Here is a 25,257-nt window from a genome sequence, read left to right as displayed (position 1 = left end):
ATTTATTCTATACGACAAGGTGATGATAAATTTGAAAGAGTGATTTCTGAATGCAAGTAAAATACAGGAAAAAGAAGGACGGGTACAACATATACAAAGTTGGAGGATATCTTATTAAGTAACCTAATTCTAACAGCCCATATGACTTCTAAAACTGATAATGGAAACTTTATAAGTTAACAGATAAGGAGCGATTATGGTCTTCAACACATCAAATCACAAACAGTTTTCACCTCTCCCCATTAAAGAGAAAATGAAGGTACCAAGAGAATTCAGGATTTGGCTGAGGAAGACCGTTGTACCAAAAACTCTCTTCAAATACATACAAAAGGAATAGATCTGAGAAACATAAATTCATGTATGATTTTGTATCTTTGTATGATTCATGTATGATTATGCAAATGGAGTATCTAAATCTCCAACCCAATAGCGGAAGATGGAGATTGATGATGTTCGCCAAGGTGGAGATTGTTGTGTAATGACTCATATCTTTATATAACAGTAATACAAGTTATGAGTTTGGGCTGATGTAAAGGGGTTGGGGTAGAGAACTATATATATTTATGTTATGTAACCTAATATAACAAGGAGAAGAATAGTCAAACACTAATCATTATTCTCTAATAATATATAGTGGTAGCTGCTCAACGCTCTCAGGACGTAAGCACAATTGACCGAACATCATTACCAAATCTCTTATATTATTCTCTTGTCTTTATACTATTTACTATTTACTATTTGATTGTTTGCTTGTTCCCAACAGATGATATGTCTAATAGAACAAAGTTGAATTTAAAATTCAATTTCCATCACTCAAAGTTTAAAGAGCTTCTATTACGAGATTCATCTCAATCCCAACCTATAATATTAAATCAAATAGCTGCAAGCCCTCATTATATTTTATTCATCATATGGTGGCACCATGAAAAAAGTGGATGTAATTGTTGCAAAATTTAGGGTTTTTTTGGAGATGTAATATGAAATAGAGATGCAAAATGTCACCATTAAATTGGGTTTTGCAAAAAGATATTCTATGTAACCATACTTCTCACCTAAAGTTTATGACAAGTTACAAACATGATACCCCAAACAAAAAAGAGCAATGAAATATATTTGTCTATTATTTAGAAACTGCTCGATTCACACACTTATGATGAATTTAGCCAAGGAAAGACATTGGGTGATGTTGGTAACCTCCCTGATAAAACCTCAACACCAGTCTCTGTCACCTAATAATGAAAAGGGAGAATCATATTAAATAGGTAGAATGTGATGTGATGCATTACTAAATAGTGGACCAAATATAAGTACCATTAAATTGCAACTAATTCACTGACCAAAATAAATTACAGACAAGTAGCTATGGCTTTTAAAGCACTATTTGGCAAGACATTGTGTCCTCTACAGTATTATAACAGTAGCACGGTGTATTCCAAAGAGTTGCGGTGGCAACACACAATAGAGAACTCAGTTTTGAGAGAGATAGAGGTAACAAGGAGAAGAGACAAAAATAGAAAGGGGTTACGGTTTTAATTTTTAACTCATGAATAGGCCCAAAAAACCTACCCAACCCTATTTAAAAAAAAAAAACTGACCAGCAAGCCAAAATGCCGCCATTAGCGCCATGGCCCCGCCACCGCCATACCGACATGGCAGCTTTTTAGAGCAAAAGGAGGACACAACCATATGGCGGGATTTCCCAAATGGCTAATGGCGGTAGCCCAAAAAACGCCACCGCCATGGCCGCTATTGGGCAACATTGGGTGTAAGTATGATTTGCTCTTGTATTATAGTGGTGAGAGGTAAAAGTTACCATCTCCTTCCTTGAAAATTTCATCCAAAACTTAATATCAATATGATAGTTTTCTTTAGTTATGATTTTCAGCATGCAAATACCATGTGTGTACTTTTCAGGACATAATTCTGAAACTAACGACACTAGGAAAAAAGTTAGCAAGTACCAAAAGAGTGTGCTCAAATTGAGCACTTCGTTTGCCGTCTGCCGTAACAGCAGTCCATCCGTCCGGCCACATTCGATCACGCCACACACCTATTAAAATTCAATAACAGAATTATGATGGGCAACCATGACATGAAAATTATCCATTGAAACAATTTAGAAATATGAGATACTATACCAGCATTGATCATTGGTTCAATAGTAAAGGTCTGTCCAGCTTTCATCACACCAACAGCTTTATTTCCTGCTCGTGGTTAAGGTATTGCATGTGTTTTCCTTTTTGAAATCATGTTCATGTTTAAAACAAATTAAAGGGGTAGGGGAATGCAGATAGAAGTACAATCTGTGAAAACATTTTGTGAACTAGTAACTGGTAAGTATAGTTTTGGAAGCAAAACTTTCGTTACTGGATTTGACATGAAAAAAGTTGGCAAACAGAAGAAAAAAAGGCATAGGAATTACCGGTGTTTTAAACTAGGTAGTCAATTACGGACAACAGAGCATAGCGGACGACCCTAAAAATACTATAGCGGGATAGCAGTAGCGGGATAGCCACTACAACTAAAAAAATATAACAAAGTATTTATTTTATAGGCTATACATATAAATACACAAAAATACTAACATACATGAAATTAAAGATATAACTTAAATAAACATTCATAACATATAACCAAAATAAGTCTAAGCCTTTTAAGGCTTTAATATAAGTGTATTACAATTCAAACTCTAACTTTAAGGCCTCAAAACATAAAGATTAAGCCTCTAAGGCTTTAGCAAAACAAATTTAGACTCTCTTCAATAGTCATCACTATCACCAAGAGTTTTGTGTTTTAGGGAAGATGTATAAAAATAAAGTGAATTTAGAATATTGCGACTGCATCACGTAATGCAAGAGAATGAATAGCCGAGCTATATAAAATCATTACAACTTTTGCATCAGTATTTTTATGCACAAAAATAGTCCCTTTATTAAATGAGAAGTACATACTGCGGTAGACACTAGATTAAACATCAGAGGCTAAAGAAAATAATTTCCAAATATGTTTTTCTCATACCTTCCAGTGCTTTTAGACCACAAAAAGGATACTTCCATAATGAGGAATATTTGGTGCACAATGGAAGAGCTCTCCAATTCCATGACCACAATATGATTTAACCTAAGGAGCAAGATGAATAAGATTTAACTTGAAGCATAGTCCATGTAAACAAAGAAAACTCAATAGATAACCTGGAAAAACATCATGCATTACCACTGAGAATCCTGACATTAAAGCATGACGATTAACAACTTCACCAATTTCACGAAATCGTACCCCGGGTTTTACTGATTTTGATAGAAAATGACAAGTCAGAAACAGATATATTAATTTATAAAATACTATGCACATTTTAAGGACAACAAGTAATTAAGCACACTGCAATCACAACATCAAAAGGACAATACTTATTTTATGGTTATCATCAGTTATAAATTGATTTTTAAAACATTATCCAAACTGATATAATTCACAATATCAACTGATAAATTTTTCTGTCCGACCGTACTTCATATTTTTAACACTTAAAAAAATTATCTTCTGATTAAGGATTAGGTTCAAACTCGATGCACATACCAATAGATATCGCCTTCTCTAGGCACTCATACGTGCACTTGACCAGCTGGCAAGACTCTTCATCAACATTACCCACAAAGTATGTCTCATTGAGATCACCTGCTCAAACATGATTAACCAAGTGGTGAGTTATATAGAGAGAGAGAGAGAATCAAAATTATAGATAGATACACACACGCATTCGTGTTGGGTAATGAACTCACCATGAACACCTTTATAGTATACAGTGACATCAACATTTACAATGTCACCATCCTCAAGTTTCCTGCAAAATGACTATTATCAAAAGAAGTTCTCAATTTGATGAAATTGTCTACTTGACGACCATGCCTTAGTGGCACACTGCCACTTGCCCTAATCAAATGTTAATTATCAATACGAAAAAGAACAGAATAATCTACCTTGCATCAGGAATTCCATGGCAGATAACTTCGTTAACAGAACTGTTGGAAAGATTGGAGTTCAATGTTAACAAATACTGAGACATTCAGAAAAAAGTCGAATATATACAGAAGGAAAGTACCTACGTGCAGCAAGATTTGGGAAAGAAATGGTAATTGAGAGGTGATGGATATGCTCCTGCGAAGTTAAAAAATACAGAAAAACATTCAGCAATGCCGATCGCTATATTTGATTGCCAATGACATCATGAAAACAACGGAACTGTTCAGATAACAGGATTATAATGTGATCAGGAAGCTTCTCTTTAGAGTACTGTCGTTACTGTAACAAGGGACTTCCATTACTGATAGTCCAAGAGGCTGGGAGGCCTGACTATACTTTTGACATATTTTTCTCCTCTCTTTTGGGGATATATTCTCCCCAGCGGCCGAACCCGGTTGTACATGACCTATTTTCTATCGAATGAAATTTCATTTGTAACATCAAAAAATTCTTTCAAAGTTACTGGCTATGGTAACACTAAGATTTTCTAAATGTAATATGACACGCTTTCTAAAATTCAATATAAATAAATTGGGTAAAAGTGTTTTAAAAATAAACTCATCAAAACTAGTACCGGCAGCAATTGTTGCCTCATGAACAACTCTGTCAATCTCATCAGTAGTCACACCAGGCCGAATGATCCGGGCAGCTGCGTCCAAAACCTCCCTTCCAATCTACAGATTAACATGCTTAATGAGACGAAGTTTACATCAGCATACAAGAGAAAAACAAACAACTATAATCTTTAATGAACTATTCACTGCAAAATTTACCCACATTATACATATAAAACAAAACATTAACGAAGTTTTCTATTTATTTTAAAAATCATAAATCAGTGAAGAGATTTTTCTCTTGTCTTGGCCCCTCCAATCATGACTTGAATCGTGAACTCATAAATTAGAAACCATATCTTTTTCCAAATCATGGATCTTACTATTCAAGGTTCGCCATAATAATTAAAGAAAATATTATTAACATGATAAAATTGTAAAGCTATGTTGAAACTGTAAACAGTAATTTCTTTCTTTTCTATGGATATTCCAGAGTGGAGTTTTTTTCCAAATTTTCTCTATCAAATTAATAACTATTTTCCAGGGCCTTAAGTATAGGGGGTTCTTTAATAATTCTCTCAATTTTAATGACTATCTAGTATTTACTAGAACCTTGCACTAGAAACCCGAGTTTATTTTTCATTTGCACCTTGGTTTCTCTCACTTCCACATTTCACCTCCCATCAACCACACCACCCTAGGCCTAGCGGCTGAGACAGGATTGTTCACTGCCTCTATCCATCTGGGCAGAGCATGTGACAAGCATCTCAGAACTCAGAAGCCATCTCAGACCTTTCTACCAGCAAGGCCACATGCACCCTTCTCCACCACAATCTACCACACCACAGTAGCTGTTTGGTTTCCTATCCTACCGAGTTATGTGATGCTGGAAACACGATATATTCAAGATTCATGCAATACTGTGACGAACCACAACTCCACGATGTGGTGTGCCATTCCAGGCACAAAACTTCCATGGGATATGTATTGTTGATAGGTTGAGGACTCACATCAAGTCGCATGGAACACATTGTGATCCATGATATAGAAACTACCATGATTGTCATCATTGATCAACACAAATTAATTCACATGACCAAACCATGTATGTGACATACAATTGGTTTGTAAGAGACAATACAAATAAGCAACAAATTAAGCGCCATGAAAATGAGGTCACGAATTAGCTTTACATTTACGGATGAGTATAGACAGGAGAGGAGCAAAAATTGCTGCACCGTTAGAATTCGCAAAGGCAAAATTTAATATTAAAGGAACATACCCGACAAGTTTCTCTCATTCTCTGAATTAGATCTGGAGATTTGATCTGCATAATAATATCAGTTGGAAAGGAGAACAAAGAGAATACTGACAATGTCCAATTTGATCTTACCCACCTCAACAACATGCTGGAGATCACTATTGGGCTCAACTACAGGAATTCCCTATAGTTAAAAACAGAAGAGATAAAAACTATTCAGAAACCAATGAACATTAGATAAGTTATCAAAAGATGACTACCAATTAAATTGAATCAGAATGTGTCAAAAAGATAAATACAAGATAGTTTAAGACTGAGAACTAAGATTACCCACATCATCAGCCCAATCAGGTTTATCAATATGAGCTGGAACTATCCGTTTAATAGATATGGGATATGGTCGCAGTGTCCTAACAAAAGCAGAAATGAACTTTAAGATTCAGCAAAGTGAGTAATTAGAAATAAACTGAATTTTTAAGAAGAAAAAAGGTGCAAGTCTTATGCTACAAAAATCTAAAATGCTAAAACTAACATGTTGATGAAAAGAAGGAAACTATGAAATGTAAGGACAGGAACATATCCATTCCAATAATAAATAAACTTGGTCATCAATAGAATCAAAGCAAGATGTCTAAATTGTAAAATATGAAGTGTGGGCACTAGAAATCTACCCAGTCCAATCAAAGTATGGAAACTTTGGAGTCCGAGCCTGGCCTCTCTTCAAGCAGTATAACCAATTTTCACCCAGTTTGTCTGAACTCTGCTGACCTGGAGCACCCGCGCTAAGTGAGGATGATAGCTTTGCCTTCAGATGCACTAATTTGTGCGAGTTCCATGAAGACTTGAAACATTCCTGAGTGCTGTCAAGAAATATCAGAATTGGCCCAATATTAAGGATACAAATAACATGCAAAATAATGTTTTGTCTCATTCAACTGTAGTAACAGTACATGTCTCGGTCTCTCAGAGTAACTCTTCTAACCATGGTCAACCTGCCGGTTGAGCTTCTACATAATGCCATTTAGAACAACAGTGATATCCCTCTCACTAAATTGCTAACACCTAATAACTAAATTTTCTACTATAAATATCAATTGAATAAGAACTTTCTTCTTTTGTTCACAACTACAATGATGCATGGATACTCTAAAGTTGCGGGAGGGGGCACCTGTAACATATTTTTACTTAATATATTGGTTTTTAAATTATTGTAATTTTTATCGATGACATAGAGTCAACAAAGTTTTACATCGGCTATTGACTACCTAATACCACATTCTTATTTTATCAAGGCTTAGGACTGGCTATGTATATCATGAAGCAGGTATAGACACTAGATTTAGTTATCTTGTATGAATCACACAACACAAAGGGGAAATTGATGAAGATGTAAACCATAAGATTCAAGCAGGGAGGACAAAGTTGTGTAATGCTTCAAATGTGCCACTCGAGTCTAAAGAATTTTTTACTGCAATACATCTATAAGATCGGCAATATTATATGGATTGTATTGGGTGTTAAAATGTGAGTAAGAAAATAAAGTCAATGTCACAAAAATAAAATATTGCATTGGATGGGTAAATATACTAGACAAGATAACATTAGAAATGAATATTTTAGGAAGAAAGTTGAAGTAACTATTACTGTAGAAAAATGGTAGAATCGGTAGAATCGGTTAGTTTGGACCATAATATCCTCATATGTGGTTCTCTACATGATACGTTACCCGGTCAAAATACAGGTACATTAGAGTATACTTAGCTGATATGTTCGATATGCTTCTTATACTTTATTATTATCATCGACTATTATTTAATAATATTTTATAAAATATTTTATTTTAATTTTCTTTAATTTAATTTTATATTAAACTTGAGTCATTTATGATCTAATATAATTTCATAATTTGGTTATGTTTCACTTATGTGTATTAAATGAGTTCATTTAAATTGAGGAAAAAACAACTAAATTTTTTTTTTAAAAGAGGTAACCTTTTATTGAGGTTGAGCCCTTTGAAGTAAAAAATATTTTGGATTGTTCAAGTAAGTCCATCACCACTCAGTACACAATCCTATCAAAATCCAAATTTAATTTCCAATACACAATCCTATCAAAACCCAAATTTAATTTCCAATGCACAATCCTATCAAAACCCGAATTTAATTTCAATCCTATATTGGTTTGTTCTTATATTGCCTTATCTTCTTCAATGCTCTTGGCTCTGCAATGACTATTGCATCATCTTTTCTTTCACCCCCTATCTGTTTTTTGCTAGACTTATTAGCCTCATTCTCATATGCGGTTGGAGTTTGGAGTTGCATCATTAGAGATATGACAGCTTGAATTCCAGGGATGAGGAAGATGATGTCTTCAATGGTGATTCACTTGAGACTGAGTATCCATACACGAATCGAGGTGTATTGGCTTAGAAAAGTATACTCATGAACCGATTTACAATTCCCCGGCCAAACCAGCAAATCTGGTTTCTATTGTTTGGACACATGTGAATGTGACCGTTAGATAAGCCACATATTGACCCGATCAAATGGAAGATAGTCAAATTTTCATGGGCATAGGGATGCAAAGAAAAATCATAGGCAAATAATTAGAAAAGATTTAGAAATCAATGCTTAGTCCTTGACATGATTTATGATAGAACATACATTATGACATCATTCAATCCATATATCGAGCAATAGAAACCAGATTTGCTAGTTTAGCTGAGGAACCACGAATAGGTTCGCGAGTACCGATTCTCGGTGCTTTTGCGAACCAATACATCCCGGTTCTCACATTGATACACAGTCTCAAGTGAACCATCAATGAAGACATAATTTTCCTCATCCCTAGACTTTAAACTGTTATATCTCCAATCTCGGAAGCACGAATTCGTCGAATACCCTCGCGTGTCGGTGTCCGATACGTATCTGACACGGATACGCTCGGATTCGCGAAGGATACGTATCCGTAGAGTATCCAAAAATTAAAATAAATAAAGAGTGGGGATCCACTTACTCCACCCATCGTAGCCATCAATTTTATGGAAATCTAATGATTTAGATTTACTAACTAATTAAATTCATTGGATTTCCCTAGAATTAATGGCTAGGATGTGGAGTAGGTTTAAAAAACTTATTCTCGGAGTAAGTGGATCTCTCCCCATAAATAAATATCAAAACACGTATCAGATTTATTTTCAATAAAATGTAGGATGATATAAATTCGTTTTCAATAAAATAAGATAAGATAATTTCGTTTTCAATAAACACCAACTTATTTAAAGGCCACAAAGAGTCATACTAACATACTGTCATACCGCATTGATCCTCTGATAGCCGATCTACCATGCCAAACTCTCCGATCCATAACATCGCCGACAAGGAGGAGATGAAATTGATATTATTTATGTTTCTAGGGCTAGACAATAAACAATTTTATGAATTATTCTACTATATTTTCTAGTTTTGGTAATTTGAATTTTGGAGGACAATGATTTTCAATTTCCATTATATTTTTAACTTTGGATATTTTTATATACGTATCCTTAAACGTATCGTATCCTATATTTTAGAAAAAATGTGTGTCAACGTATTGGATACGTATCGTATCCGACACACGTATTCGTATATGTGCTTCATATTCTCCAATGATACAACTCCAACCGCATATAAGAAGGAGACTAATAGCCCTAGCAAAAAACAGAGAGAAGGAGAAAAGAGGAGGTAGCAATCGTCGCAGAGACAATGGCACTGGAGAAGAAGATGGGGCAGACAAATTAGGGTTAGAATGAAATTAGGGTTTTGATATGATTGAGTATTGGGTGGTGATGGGCTTACTTAGAGAGCCAAAAATAATTTTTACTTCTATGTGCTTAATTTTAAAAATAAGTTACCTCATCAAAATAAGTCTTGAAATGTTTTTTCTCAAAATGTAAATGAAAACATTTATTAAATTTTCTTTAATCAAAGTAATATATTTAACTGAAAATAACCAAATTATTAAATCGTAAATGACCCAAATTAAATGTGGAATTAAATCAAAGAAAATTAAAATGAAATATTTTAAATTATCCTATTAATTAATAGTAAGTGATAATAATATAAGCATAACATATACTCTAAGTATACATCTAACATACCAACATTTTGATAGGGTAACTTATCGTGTATTGCATACTCATACCAAAGAGAACTGCATATCAGGTTACTATGTATCAACCCTATCTAATAAGAAGGTTTGATTGTTGTTGTGTGGTAACTTTGGAATCAAATTACCATATAGTGGTGATTTAAATTGCGGACTGCATCACCTTATGCAACCACAGTACTGTGGCTGCAATAACCGCTAGCATCGCAACCACATCACACCATAATTGCAGTGTGACTCGGAATCACAATGATGTGGTCATATTGAGCTACAAAGCAACTACATGAGACCGCATTTGGATCACTTTGTATTGTACCAGGCCACATCGGACCATACCGGATTGTATTGAATTCAAAAATATATTTTTTAATCACAAAATAATTCACGCCGCAATCGCGAGTGCAACTATAATTTAAAACACTGCCATGTAGTCATATACTCTAGTTATTATTTCATTTTTATGATGTCCACTGAGATTCCATGCCAAATAAAAAAACTACAATAATTAACAGAATAGAAAAGATTCACATACCAGAAAGCAGAACCTTTGCGAGGAAGCTTCAATTCCATGCATTTTGGACACCTGAAGAGTAAAAAACAAGTTAAATTAAACATCTAATACATAAGGACACGCCCTTAGATTATTCCAACAGCATTATAACCTTAAACCTTCAACAATATTATAAGTTAACCTTAAAGTCTTAAACCCAATGGTAAGACCATCAAAATAAACTTAAAAATTGCATCTTAAACGACCCCATTTGACCAAAACCAATACCAAAGCAAAGTAACAAGTTGATTACTATTAAGAATTTCACACAAATCTTAATCTCAAATCCCAAAATTGCATTGTCCCAGCAGAAACAACAGAAACCTCAAAAAACCATTCAATCACAACCAAAAACTAAGTCTTTCACACCAATCAAACCATTCATTCACAACCAAAAACTAAGTCTTTCACATTAATCAAACCATTCAAATGATTAAAAAAAACAGCATATTAAATCCAAAATTTAAAACACAAAAAAAGTCAAACGAAAGAATATGAACTGAAGACTCGCAGGTTTTCCACAGGTATCACAGGAAAGTGTGTTGGTATCAGTGATTTCAGATTCAGCAGCCATGGATTGAAAAGTAATGCTTCAAAGACTCAGAGTTAGGGTTTTGAAGGTGTAAGAATAGAAGATGATCAAAAAGTAAAGCTTTGAATTTGGGCCTGGCTCGTTCCACTTATGGCCCATTGGGCCTATTTATTATTTTTTATATATTATTATTATATTGTTTATCATTTATATTTTATTATTAATAACTCTTTAAAAAATAATATAAATGTTTAGATAATATATTAAATGTGTATAAATTTTTACACTATCACAATTTATAAATATTACATTTAAATGTTAAATGAGCATGCATGAATAAAGGTCTAGCTTTTGATGAACATAAAAAGGATGGAAAGTATAGACAAGCATTATTTTTAAAATGTCTAGGTTGTTTTTCTAACACAGAATCAAGCTCTCTATTAAGTTTGATATTTTATAAGTTTATTTTTACCTTAAAGATATTTAAGAACATATTTTATAATAATATTTTTTAATATTATTATGCATATTTCTATATAGGTCTAGTGGCTAAGGGTTATGTACATTTGTAAGTATAAATTTTAAATAGACTTACAAATATTTTAAGTGGTATTTCTAATATCCGTACAAAACATATTTTAACTTATCCAAAACGGTTAAATTTATATTGGAAATTAACCTATCCAATAAAGAACTCGGTAAATCTTTAAAGTTGAATGTTCAATTCTTGAGAGCGACACTTGTTAGGAGAGACAGCCACAAACCCCAGAAGGATTAATTCTTCACCCAAATGTGAGGGAATACCAATAATGGATCTAAGACGCGGAGGTAGAGTGTGCAACAAATATTAAAAATTAAAATAATAAATATCTTAAATATAAAACAATGAAAATATTAATATCAAAACCACAAATTTTAAATATACATAATCAAATAATTTATATATTTCATAATTGATCTATATGTGATTTCATATTTTTAAATTATTGAATTATCAAATCATTTTTAATGTTATTGAATACGTCTCGCCTAATATAAGTGGCTAGACGGTTTTTCATTCATGTATCTCTCACTCAATTACGTAACCTATTTTTCACAATTTTCATAGTCGAAAAGATTACTTCTACCGTTATTGTGACAATAGATAAAATTATTATTCAATATTAACTTCAAAAGAAGATAAATTAATGAGTAATGTGTCTTTCACATTTAAATAATTTATCTTAAGATTATTGATTTCATTTAAAAGAAGCAAGTTCAACCATAATACACATTTTAATAATGTAAAACTCAAGTTGATTATCAAACATCGCCAAATTAATTGATCAAAAATCATCATATAGATAAAACTTTATAAATTCAATCAGTTTTGTTATATTAAACATACAAAACAAATTGGGTGGACTTACACAAAACATACAAATAAACAACCAAGTATTTTTTTCAGATAAATGATCATAAATATTCTTAAGTTGCTTATCAACAATTGTATAAAATTATTCAACATGATAATGCTTATTTTTTCATGAAATATATCATTTTGTTTACAAAAAATAAATTTTAGACTTTTTAGAATTGTAGGTAGTATACATAGTCTTAAAAAATGAGGGTGTGCATTTGCACACCCCTAACAAGCATATACCATCGTCACTGGGGATACTTTTGGTAGTGTCAAAAAATTAGTGTGCATCTATAAATAAGTGTCTATTAATTTATAATGTAAATTTATCCTTTTTAGGTAAATTAAAATGTATTATTTGGCCGAAATTCATTATAATACAAATATAATCTCAAATAAATATTAATAATAACAATAATTATTATAGTAACTAGTGTGATGATAGACACATTATGTCGGCTCATATTCTTACTTTCTAATGTCAAGATTTAAGTTTTATATATTTCATTTTGGAGAATTAGAATATATTTTTTTATATTAATTATATGTTATATTATACTTTTTTAATGGGGGTACTTTACATTATCCTTATATCATGTTAACATTGTTCTTGTCAATGTTTGGCATATTATATTATATTATATTATATATATATATATATATATCCTCTTTATGTATATTGCTTGACATTAGGATTAGTTCTATTCATATTATAGTATAAGAACATTAAAGCCCATGTTTAGTACCAATCATATCTCTTTATATTCGCTGTTTGATTTTATTTTTATTTTTTTATGTTTATTTTTTTTATGTTATTTATTTATTTAAATTTAATTATTTGTAAATTCATTAATCAATCACAATAAAAAAATAAAAAATAGGTATATTTGTAGTTTTATGCAATTAATAATTATATTTTTCTTTAAGCATAAAAATTGAATTTAAGTTGTAAGAGTTTAGGGAATCGAACAATCGGTGAACGACTTAAACTATATCTTCCTTACCCATCGAATAGAAAAGGAGTAAGTGGTTGTCATACTAGTTCTTTTTCCTATCATAATGGAATTGGCAGTTGATGGCTAATGTAGTTATTATCCTTCAAAACTCTTATCCTAATTTTATAATAATAAATTCTGTTGTGTGAATTTCAAAAATAATCAATTAGTCGTTAGTATCGTTCTTGTAAAATCAAAAAATCGATATAATAGTCAATAAATGTTGTGTTTATCTGAACCATTAATAAATAATATTCTTTTTTGAAATTATATCAAAAGCGAGAATCAATAGTCAATAGCAATTTTTTTTAATACAACTAATTATATAAAAATTCATTCAAGTTCTAAGGTTATGGAAGTGGTGTTAACTCGAGTCTTATTCTTCTTGTTCTACTAGTAGAAAAGCGGTCATTGTAGTGTCTTTTTTCTCTCTAATATAGATAAGGTGATATATGCTAATGTTATATCTATCTATGCTATTAGTGTAAAACTGGTGAGCGATTGGCATAATGCCTCTTCTTCTTCTTTAACATGGATAAATTGATACAGGTCATTGTTGTATCTTTCTATCCTATTAGTAGAAAAGTGGTGAGCATATATCTTATTGCCTCTTCTTTCTCTCAAATACGGATAAGATGGTGTAAACCAACATTTTTTTCTTTTCATTTTTCTTAATCTTAGTTTAGAACTTGCATTAAAAAACCCTTTGAACCTCTAGGGTTAGAGAATCATCTACTTAAGTCTTATCTTCGTATTTCATTAGTAGAAAAGCGGTAAGTAGTAAGCGGTTGTTATATTGCCTATTCTTTCTCTCAATATGGGTTAGGTGGTGTAGGCAAATGTTAAATATTTCTTAACTATAGAACTTCCAACCTCTTATAAATTTTGAAATAATTTTTATAACTAAAATCAACCCAATACACACCATTTTTCTATCCAAGAACTACATAGTTTTGATTTCCCTATTGCACCTAAATGTCGTGACCTGATTTCTAGGCATAAACCTATAGGGGAAGAAAGAAGGAGTTGTCACTTCATTTTTGCAGACAAAATGCATAAAACTCTTTTCTTCCTAATCTAGGAATGTTTTTATTTGCGAGTCAATTTTCTGAAGCACAAGATTGAATTAAGGATCGAGTAAGATGTAAACACCTTGCCCGCTTCTACTTAGAGGATACCTTTTTTAATTGCATGGACCATTGTGTATATTGTAAACTTGTTTGATTTTTTCTTTCATTATTTATTTATTTAAAAGGACAAAAAATGAGTTTTTTTATTTTTTGTCTCACAAGAGTTTATCTTACTCCTAATTATCTCATATTTCACATGGAAATCAAAACTACATCGTTATTTTGGTAGAAAGGGTTTGATTGATTGAGATTATTTTAATTAGTTTAAGAATAGAAGCGATGTATCACGACCATTCAAAGACATGAAGGATAAAATGTTTCATCGCGACTATTCCTTTACATCTTTATCATCTTGGCCAAATAGATGATAGTTGCAATTGCAAGTTTGAGAAAGATGGTCTCTAGGACCATTTGACTTGGAGTCTTATGATGCATATGAATCTTGTTTGTTAAGAAATATGACTTAGTCATAATTCATTACTAATAGTGAATAAACTAGTAATTTGTTGGGACTCATATATTCATATGGACCAATGAGATCAAGTGCTGAAAGAAGAAGGTTATGTCAACCTCATTAGATTTATTTTTTGTTTCTATGTGATTTTATGTCTTATGAAGCAAAAATCTAAATCCTTCAAACAGTTCCATGACTATATGCTAGAAGTGTTAGAAAAAATGGCCATGTGACAAATAATAAGAATGTAACTTAAGTTTGATAATCATTAAAAGATTAAACATATCATATGAGATGAGGATTTTGACAAAGAATAAGATTTATGGATGAGAATTTAATAACCATGAACCAGTGTTGTTAGAACCGGAAGGTCCGACCGCTGACCGGACTTGAAAACGGCTTTGGTTTGCCGTCTTAACTGAATGAGAGTTGGACCGTTTTGAACCGAAATCACCCAGTCAGACCGGACGGTTTAACCGTTTAAACCGGTTAAACCTAATACGGGACCACGGGACCTCTGCCGGTTTGACATCCAGCTCGGGTTTCATAGCACTGCCATAAACAATGGGCATGAGCTAAAAATATAAATATTTGACAAGCCAAAAGCACAAACATGTCCAAAAGGATACATCATCCAAAGTTTAAAGTTGTCTAAAACAAAAATGTGTCTAAATGGTTAAAGCATTCAAAGCCTACAGCCATCAAGAGGACAACATAGCTAATAGACTTGCGCGTCAAAAAATACTTGTCCAAAAAGTTGTCTAGGATAAAACACATCCATTAATATTAACCATTTCATGTCTTCTAAAGAACATCCGATACTTAGAAAAAGATGTATACATCGACAGTTTTTTACTCTGTTACTGTATTATCCACCATTCATTTTTAATTATTATTGACTCTTAAATAAAAGTAATACAAATGAATAGTACGCGTTGATGGCATATAAATTTTTATATTGTCAATGCATAGATATTAAAGTCATACTCAAGCAAACATTAAATGTATATTTTATGAAAAACTTGATTTGCAAATTATTGAGGAATCTATATCTTTATATTGAATTTATTCTTGATCATTAATCCAATGTTTCTAGAAAGAAAAACATGTAGTTCTAAGATCTTTGTTGCATAAATGTAGTTTTGTACTTTGCACATAAAAGGAAACAACAAATATGAAGTTGTAGAGCATTAAGACTCAATATTCCTTTTGAAGAGAGAGTCTACCATACAAGCTAACATAAAGGATATTATTAAGAATACCGTAGAAGCATATGAATATTGAAGAAAGACTTCTTATATAAATACCAATACATCAATTTTGAAGAAGAATGATTAAACAAGATAAAAAAACGCAAGAGAAAAAACGAAGAATATAAATCTTTGTATAGTTTGGATTCTCTCTAAAGAAATTCGTTAGAAAAGATTGCACAGAAAAAAGACAAAAAGTTGTTAGATTATGCACTAATATTTATATTTAATTGTTACGGTCTAAATATACAATAAATGCTTAGAGGGTCACACAGATATAATTAACTCATTCCACATTTTAGACATTTTCCAATTTTCTTGCAACTATGGGATTTATCGTTCTCGGATCTAGAGATTGTACACATCAAGCAGTGCTTTGCTTCGAAACTGATCCAATGTTGAATCTGTTTACAAGTTAAGTTTTAGAAGAGAAATAAGAGAAACAGAAGGTTTTAGAGTCACCTCACAATATATTTCATGACTCTAAAGTTATAATAAAAAGTAGTAAAAGATAAAGGTTATGAAATTACTCAATAATTTTATTATGGTTCACTCCAAGAGTTACTTCTGGTCCATTCACTTAGAGTATTTTTCTATTATTTCTCCAATAGTTACAAATATTCAACATCTATTCAAACAAGAAATCTTTCTCTATCAAGCCTTTAACGCTTTACTACACACTAAGTATTCTTTCACTTATCAAGTTTCTTCATAATCTAAAACTTAACTAAGTATTTTTTCGATATCAAGACTCTCCAAGTTCATTCTCAATCAGATATTGTCAGTATAATCTTTAACAACTCACCATGGCTGAGAATATATGATTATAATCGTAAGATCACTTAACTCTAAAACTCAATTATAACAAATATCCCAAAATATCGTTCAAATATTTTATTTTCTTTTGCTCATAGCTTTTATACAAAGCTATACAAAATGTACAATTAAGCTTAACTAAACTTCAGAAGTAGTCTTTTTATATAGTTGATATTTTAGGTCTTTGCAAAATCTAAAATGATTTTCAACTAAGTACTTATTTAAAAATAGCATGTATTACAGTATGTTCCATTTTGTATGATATCGAGAAGCTATAATACAAGGAATCTATTGTGTCTTGAAACAAGTTTATTTGTCCAATTAATGTATTGAATCTATTGTATTTGATTATTTATTCTTGATTTCTCAAGAGAAATTCTCTTTTCTATTTACCTTGACCATAAAGGAGTGTCTTCTTTATGGTATGAAGTTATTTTCTGATTATCCTTTTACGTGTGTGATTTTGTCTCTTTGGTCTGCATAGAACATAAAGTTTGCTTTTCCAAAAATTCTAAGTGTTGCGGTGTTGGATTTATTAAGGTGTGAAATTTCATTAGATATGAGGGGGTGAGAGAAAAAGTTTATAAGTGGAAAAGACTCATGAAACTAACGTATTAAGGTTTTGGTTCAAGACGTGGTGTCTCACTTATAGCTCTTCACACTTCTCATGTTCTGGTAACAATGGAACTTCCCGGTGGTTGGAGCCTCCCCAGTCATAGACTGGTCCAACAAGGGGTACCAAAGTCGATGGTTCGATGGGACATGGTGGACTTAAGGGGAGTGGATCGAAAGGTGTGTACCTATACTTGAGAGGGAGATTGTTAGGTTTATTCAAGTGTGAAGTCTCATATTAGATATGAGGGGAAGAGTGAAAGAGTTCATAAGTAAAAAAAACACATGAAACTAATGCCTTAAGATTTTGGTTTAAGATGTGATGTATCACTTATGGTTTTCATTTTTTTTTTTACCAAGAAACATAACATTCAATTCAACAGTAATTATTGAAACAAGAAACATTATCATTTAATGTATATATTAATCATTTGAAATAAAAGCAAATGAGTTAACGAGTAAAGAACAAATAAACTTGAAAGATAAAATATTTAAAGTCATTTTACGTGATAATCATTGGACACACTTGTTATTGTACGCATGTGACTTTGAGCGCACATGTTATTAGACACAATTGTCATTGTACACTTGGTCCTTTAGACATGCTTGTTATTGTATGCTCGATTCTTTAGATGTGAGAACTCGTTAGACAAACATAATTACTCGACTTGTTGACTTCACATTTTATAGAAGTTTTTAAAAAATATTTAGTTTTGGATGAGTAAGGAAAACATTTCTTCTACACTTAATTTTCCAATTAAAAAACTTTGTAGGAATGATGAAAACATTAGACTTGACTTAGTAATCAAATGAAAAATATTTGATACATAAGTAGTCTGAACTCAATTTTGTTATTTAAATTTAATCATTTATAATTAATCAAAACACTCAAGAAAAAGTAAGAGATTAATTTAAAAAAAATAGTTACAAAAAAACATATTTAAGTCAAACCACTTTGGTTCCAATAATCATTATCATACTAATTATCAACCTGGTAAAAGTATTCATATAGTGATACATCGGTTCAATGAATAATTCAACAATTAAACAACATATTTAATTTATTTAAGAAAAATGATTCTTACGTTTGATGAATGCCTTTAGTTTGGGCCGATTATACTACCAAAATAATATTATAAAAAGCTAGGTTAGGTCACCAATCATATGTGTATTATTTGACATATAACAAATTAGGTTATGCTAGACCTTTTTTGTAAACAAACCAGACTTAAGTTTTTTAAAAATCTTATTTAGCTTAACATGATAGGTTTTAAGTTATGTAAAAGGCTTATTAAACCTAATAGATTGACCTATTTAGGTATATAATAAAATTCATCTTATACTATTTTAATATAAATAATATTATTATATATGTAATCTTAATCCAAAAATGTATTCAAAAATATAATTTAATTGCTAGGATTTGATGAGTCTAGTTAAAAGTATATTTATTTATCTATTTAAATATAGATTCGGTAACATATCTCAAAACTATATAGTATAATAAGCTTTTAAACATGTTAACACGTCACACCATACTTTTAAACAAGCATTGTCTAGACTTTGAAATTTTGTTGGTTAGGGATAACATCTCTCCACCCTTATCTATCATGGCCAACCATTTTTTAATATTAAATTATTTTTAATATTTCTGTTTAAAATCAATAAGTCAATTTGATTTCCGAAAAAAGTAAACAAAATATACACTTGAAAAGTTTTTCGAATTTTTTCTTGTTCTGTTTAATATATTTAGACTAAATCAATTTTTAATTTTAAACGCACTACAAAGAAGCTAAAAATAAAATAAAATAATATTAAAGTAGCAGATTTTTAATTTAAAAGTAGAAACAGAGGAGAGATAGGGAGAGAGCACTCAATCCAAAAAAAACACAAGTAACAAAGTGTTTCACTTCCACACAGAAAATACACAAGCAACAAAAATCACATTCATGGCTTTCTTTTTTTTACTGCAACTATTTTTAGCTTATTAAGCCATAGATAGATCCTGAAAGTGAAGAACAACCTTTAAAAGTGTTCAAGTTGTTTACTTTTTGTAACAATAATCACATTCATGGTTTCATTCTTTCACTGCAACTACTTGGAGCTTAACAAGCCACAGATCCAGAAAGTAAAGGACAAATTTTATAGGTGCTCAAGTTTTTTCCTTTTTCTGTTAATATCCAACCCTTAATGTTTGTAAGTGCTTTTTTTTAAACAATTTTGAATATCCTACAGAAAATTGAAAGCTTTTTTCCAAACCAAAATTTTATGTAAGCCTTGTTTTTGTGTTTGTAAACCATACTCATTTGTCAAAATTGAATCTTTGGAACAGGTTCTAGGTGGGTTTTGAGAATAAAGGTGTTATCTTTTGAAGAAAAACTTTAGTTGGTTTTGTGGGCAGTGATATTTGTTGTTTCTTTTGTTAGATGAAGGCCATGCCCTTGCCTTTTGAGGAATTTCAAGGGAAGGGGGTGTTTGATTTTTGTTCTGGTGCTACTTCAGATTCATTTTCATTGCTTTTGCGCCAACAACAACAAGAACAAAAGTGGAGCATAGAAAAAGAGGATTATTGCTATGTGGGAACTGAACCCACTTCTGTTCTTGAATCCAGAAGAAGCCCCAATCCTTCTTTATCCTCTTCCACAATGTCCTCTTCCCTTGGCAGTAACAACACTGTTGCAGCCACAACCCTCTCAGAGAATCTACCTCATACATCTTTGGAAACAAGCACAGAAAAATGTGGTATGAGGGTGGAGGATTGGGAGGGTCAAGATCAGTGTATTATGAGATTAATCATGGGTGATGTTGAAGACCCTTCTGCAGGATTGAGCAAGCTCTTCCAAACCGATGGTTTCGGGTCTCAAAATGTTGATTTCAATGGAGGTTTTGGTGTTGTGGACCAAGGGTTGAATATGGTAAGTGTTGTTGACCCTTATGTGCAAGGAAATTACCTTGGCTTCCCATTCATTGAGAATATAGATGGTCACAATGCGAAGACTGGTTCTTCGTCTGTCTCGGAATCAATTTTGGTTTCTGCTAACAATCCTTTGTTGGTTTTGTCACCCCCTGGTGTGTTTAATTCTCAGCAGCATCAGCCGGTGGTTGGTGTAGCAGATGAGAAGCCGCAACTGATCAATCCTCGGTTGATGTTTAACCAGAGTCAAGTTCCATTCTCAGAGAACCCTTCTTTGTTTATGCCATTGACATACCCTCAAATGCGAGAGCAGGAAGCTTTCTCTCAGCATAAAGCGAAACGGCCTTTGTCTGACACTGTCGGGCACGACACTTACCAGGTTCCGAGGTTACCCCGTTTCGACTTTGGGCAAGAGCTACTTGCTAGGAGGCAGCAAACACAGCATCCGTTCTTTCCTCATCAGCATCTGCAACAGCAGCTACAATCATTGGTTGTGCCATCTGCAAAACAGGAGAAGGTGAATTCCACTGGAGATGATGCAAGCAACCAGCTTCAGCAGAGTATATTTGACCAGCTATACAAAACTGCTGAGCTGATAGAAGCTGGTAATCCGGTACTTGCGCAAGGGATATTGGCGCGGCTCAATCACCAGCTCTCCCCAGTTGGTAAGCCTTTCCAGAGGGCTACTTTTTACATGAAGGAGGCCTTGCAGTTACTGCTCAACTCGAACATTAGCAATTTTTTTGCTTTCTCGCCCATCAGTTTCATATTCAAAATTGGAGCTTACAAGTCATTTTCTGAGATATCACCGTTTCTTCATTTTGTTAACTTCACTTGTAATCAAGCGCTCATCGAAGCTATGGAAAGGTTTGATCGAATAAACGCACTACAAAGAAGCTAAAAATAAAATAAAATAATATTAAAGTAGCAGATTTTTAATTTAAAAGTAGAAACAGAGGAGAGATAGGGAGAGAGCACTCAATCCAAAAAAAACACAAGTAACAAAGTGTTTCACTTCCACACAGAAAATACACAAGCAACAAAAATCACATTCATGGCTTTCTTTTTTTTACTGCAACTATTTTTAGCTTATTAAGCCATAGATAGATCCTGAAAGTGAAGAACAACCTTTAAAAGTGTTCAAGTTGTTTACTTTTTGTAACAATAATCACATTCATGGTTTCATTCTTTCACTGCAACTACTTGGAGCTTAACAAGCCACAGATCCAGAAAGTAAAGGACAAATTTTATAGGTGCTCAAGTTTTTTCCTTTTTCTGTTAATATCCAACCCTTAATGTTTGTAAGTGCTTTTTTTTAAACAATTTTGAATATCCTACAGAAAATTGAAAGCTTTTTTCCAAACCAAAATTTTATGTAAGCCTTGTTTTTGTGTTTGTAAACCATACTCATTTGTCAAAATTGAATCTTTGGAACAGGTTCTAGGTGGGTTTTGAGAATAAAGGTGTTATCTTTTGAAGAAAAACTTTAGTTGGTTTTGTGGGCAGTGATATTTGTTGTTTCTTTTGTTAGATGAAGGCCATGCCCTTGCCTTTTGAGGAATTTCAAGGGAAGGGGGTGTTTGATTTTTGTTCTGGTGCTACTTCAGATTCATTTTCATTGCTTTTGCGCCAACAACAACAAGAACAAAAGTGGAGCATAGAAAAAGAGGATTATTGCTATGTGGGAACTGAACCCACTTCTGTTCTTGAATCCAGAAGAAGCCCCAATCCTTCTTTATCCTCTTCCACAATGTCCTCTTCCCTTGGCAGTAACAACACTGTTGCAGCCACAACCCTCTCAGAGAATCTACCTCATACATCTTTGGAAACAAGCACAGAAAAATGTGGTATGAGGGTGGAGGATTGGGAGGGTCAAGATCAGTGTATTATGAGATTAATCATGGGTGATGTTGAAGACCCTTCTGCAGGATTGAGCAAGCTCTTCCAAACCGATGGTTTCGGGTCTCAAAATGTTGATTTCAATGGAGGTTTTGGTGTTGTGGACCAAGGGTTGAATATGGTAAGTGTTGTTGACCCTTATGTGCAAGGAAATTACCTTGGCTTCCCATTCATTGAGAATATAGATGGTCACAATGCGAAGACTGGTTCTTCGTCTGTCTCGGAATCAATTTTGGTTTCTGCTAACAATCCTTTGTTGGTTTTGTCACCCCCTGGTGTGTTTAATTCTCAGCAGCATCAGCCGGTGGTTGGTGTAGCAGATGAGAAGCCGCAACTGATCAATCCTCGGTTGATGTTTAACCAGAGTCAAGTTCCATTCTCAGAGAACCCTTCTTTGTTTATGCCATTGACATACCCTCAAATGCGAGAGCAGGAAGCTTTCTCTCAGCATAAAGCGAAACGGCCTTTGTCTGACACTGTCGGGCACGACACTTACCAGGTTCCGAGGTTACCCCGTTTCGACTTTGGGCAAGAGCTACTTGCTAGGAGGCAGCAAACACAGCATCCGTTCTTTCCTCATCAGCATCTGCAACAGCAGCTACAATCATTGGTTGTGCCATCTGCAAAACAGGAGAAGGTGAATTCCACTGGAGATGATGCAAGCAACCAGCTTCAGCAGAGTATATTTGACCAGCTATACAAAACTGCTGAGCTGATAGAAGCTGGTAATCCGGTACTTGCGCAAGGGATATTGGCGCGGCTCAATCACCAGCTCTCCCCAGTTGGTAAGCCTTTCCAGAGGGCTACTTTTTACATGAAGGAGGCCTTGCAGTTACTGCTCAATTCGAACATTCACAATTTTTTTGCTTTCTCACCCGTCAGTTTCATATTCAAAATTGGAGCTTACAAGTCATTTTCTGAGATATCACCGTTTCTTCATTTTGTTAACTTCACTTGTAATCAAGCGCTCATCGAAGCTATGGAAAGGTTTGATCGAATCCATGTTATTGATTTTGACATCGGGTTTGGAGAGCAATGGTCATCTTTTATGCAAGAGCTTGCCTTAAGAAATAATGGTGCAACTTCGCTTAAAGTTACTGCTATTGTAACTCCCTCCACTTGCGATGATGTTGAGCTCAATTTTATCCGAGAAAATTTGAACCAATATGCCAAAGACATTAACATGTCGTTTGAGCTCAATGTTCTGAGCATTGAATCACTGAACTCTCCTTGTCCTCTGGCTGGTCAATTCTTTGATAATGAGGCAATTGCTGTGAATTTGCCACTTTCTTCTTTCACAAATTACCCGTCATTGGTTCCTTCAGTCCTTCGCTTTGTAAAGCAGCTTAGGCCAAAAGTGGTGGTCACTTTGGATAGAAATTGTGACCGAATCGATGTACCATTTTCCACCAATGTACTCCATGCTCTTCAATGTTACTCAGCCTTGCTTGAGTCACTCGATGTAGTCAATGTGAGCCCAGATGTACTCCAAACTATTGAGCGGCATTTCGTCCAACCAGCCATTAAGAAAATTGTATTGGGCCACCACCACTCACAGGAAAAGCTACCTCCTTGGAAGAACCTGTTTCTTCAAACTGGGTTTTCTCCATTCACATTTAGTAACTTCACAGAAGCTCAAGCAGAATGTTTAGTGCAGAAGGCGCCGGTGCGAGGATTTCAAGTGGAGAGAAGGAACTCATCTCTTGTTCTATGCTGGCAGCGGAAAGAACTTATCTCAGTTTCGACTTGGAGATGTTGAGCAGCTTCGCTTTAACGCATATTTTTAAAGGTGCTTCTTAACTTACTACTGTCTTTGAGAAAAAAGCAATTTTTTTTTACAAGAATCAAACAATTCATCCAAGAATGTTGTCTATGTTTAAATTCATGCATTATTTTAGTATATCTCGATTACTGGATTATGAACTGAATTTGGCTTATATTATCGTTATACATATCGTTATACATATCATGAAAACCTTGCGTCATTTCAATTATGCAATATGTGTAGATGCAGGCATTTCGCTCTTGGTATCCCGATTCACACTGGTGGCAAACTTGTCCGGGAAGAGGCCGTCTTCTCTTGTTCTATGCTGGCAAAGGAAGGTTCTGATCTCAGTGAGGCAATTTGTGCATTTGACTGCTAACTAATTTTAAAATGCGAAGGTGCTTCGAAATTAACTGCTTCTGTTGATCTATATGAATTTGCCTTTGTTATGGTTCTATGCTAATTGTCTATGTTTTAGATTCTTTCCAATGAAGAAAACATCTTAATTAGAACCTAAATGGTAATTTATGTGGTTGCTCCTTAAATGTTAGTGTCTATACTTTCAGTTTGAGCACTTGATTCATGCATTTGCCTTAATTGTTGTTTAATTACTAGAAAGTAACACAAATCACTCTGAATCCATGACAAATATTATGTTTTTTTATGGAAAGAGAAAAAACGTATACATTGACGGTTTAAGAGTTTTATATTCTGAGTTCATTATCCACCATTCATTCTCAATTATTATTGTCTCTTAAAAAATGCAATGCAAGTGAATGGTGAAGGATGTAGTGACTTTGTATAAATTTTTACACTAACATTGTATAGATATTACATTTTTTTTGTTGGAAATTTTATGAAGTAATTGTGGTTTGTGAGCTGAGAACTTGTTGGATTAACATTGTTTTTTATGGTACAACCAATTATATCCTTTCACTCCCGAGGTAATGAATTAATTTT

At 33.1% G+C, this 25,257-nt stretch overlaps 2 protein-coding genes and 1 long non-coding RNA gene across 7 annotated transcripts; 2 read left to right on the top strand and 1 right to left on the bottom strand.

Moving 5' to 3' along the window:
• LOC109363223 (methionine aminopeptidase 1A-like) lies at nucleotides 999-11,197 on the bottom strand. 2 transcript variants are annotated; one of them, XM_019609408.1, is made up of 16 exons: nucleotides 11,032-11,195; nucleotides 10,514-10,564; nucleotides 6,507-6,695; nucleotides 6,170-6,245; nucleotides 5,972-6,019; nucleotides 5,857-5,901; nucleotides 4,595-4,694; nucleotides 4,104-4,155; nucleotides 3,978-4,019; nucleotides 3,780-3,841; nucleotides 3,577-3,675; nucleotides 3,214-3,287; nucleotides 3,051-3,120; nucleotides 2,139-2,204; nucleotides 1,962-2,050; nucleotides 999-1,229 (listed from the first exon to the last, which is right to left on the bottom strand). In XM_019609408.1, exons 1-16 carry the CDS (start codon nucleotides 11,103-11,105, stop codon nucleotides 1,149-1,151), a joined length of 1,218 nt encoding a protein of 405 aa, XP_019464953.1. In that variant the 5' UTR covers nucleotides 11,106-11,195; the 3' UTR covers nucleotides 999-1,148. The 2 variants fall into 2 exon arrangements, with proteins under 2 accessions (XP_019464953.1, XP_019464961.1); XM_019609416.1 differs by lacking the exons at nucleotides 999-1,229; nucleotides 1,962-2,050 and having other exon boundaries at nucleotides 3,019-3,120; nucleotides 11,032-11,197.
• LOC109363237 lies at nucleotides 2,143-3,133 on the top strand. The gene is made up of 2 exons (XR_002109478.1): nucleotides 2,143-2,250; nucleotides 2,988-3,133. It is a non-coding gene; the product is annotated as an uncharacterized LOC109363237 (long non-coding RNA).
• On the top strand, nucleotides 19,580-24,829 carry LOC109363197 (scarecrow-like protein 27). Of its 4 annotated transcripts, none has more exons than XM_019609387.1 (3): nucleotides 19,580-19,867; nucleotides 20,052-21,500; nucleotides 23,520-24,461. In XM_019609387.1, exons 2-3 carry the CDS (start codon nucleotides 20,146-20,148, stop codon nucleotides 24,289-24,291), a joined length of 2,127 nt encoding a protein of 708 aa, XP_019464932.1. In that variant the 5' UTR covers nucleotides 19,580-19,867; nucleotides 20,052-20,145; the 3' UTR covers nucleotides 24,292-24,461. The 4 variants fall into 4 exon arrangements, with proteins under 4 accessions (XP_019464932.1, XP_019464940.1, XP_019464923.1 ...); XM_019609395.1 differs by lacking the exons at nucleotides 19,580-19,867; nucleotides 20,052-21,500 and adding exons at nucleotides 21,600-21,886; nucleotides 24,547-24,829 and having other exon boundaries at nucleotides 22,071-24,321; XM_019609378.1 differs by lacking the exons at nucleotides 19,580-19,867; nucleotides 20,052-21,500 and adding exons at nucleotides 21,601-21,886; nucleotides 24,541-24,829 and having other exon boundaries at nucleotides 22,071-24,321.

Source organism: Lupinus angustifolius, chromosome LG01, assembly GCF_001865875.1.
Source record: "Lupinus angustifolius cultivar Tanjil chromosome LG01, LupAngTanjil_v1.0, whole genome shotgun sequence".
Lineage (NCBI taxonomy): Eukaryota > Viridiplantae > Streptophyta > Magnoliopsida > Fabales > Fabaceae > Lupinus > Lupinus angustifolius.
Note: the sequence above shows the minus strand (reverse complement) of the source record. Positions and strands in the feature narration are given on the sequence as shown.

Bases quoted from the DNA above. Each gene is read 5' to 3' on its own strand.
- LOC109363223 (XM_019609408.1), bottom strand. From the start codon at position 11,105: ATGGCTGCTGAATCTGAAATCACTGATACCAACACACTTTCCTGTGAT. The intron at 3,676-3,779 runs GTGAGTTCATTA...ATGTTTGAGCAG, and splicing joins ATACTATAAAGGTGTTCATG to GTGATCTCAATGAGACATAC. The intron at 1,230-1,961 runs GTACTTGCTAAC...TTTCATTATTAG, and splicing joins AATTTGAGCACACTCTTTTG to GTGACAGAGACTGGTGTTGA.
- LOC109363197 (XM_019609395.1), top strand. From the start codon at position 22,165: ATGAAGGCCATGCCCTTGCCTTTTGAGGAATTTCAAGGGAAGGGGGTG.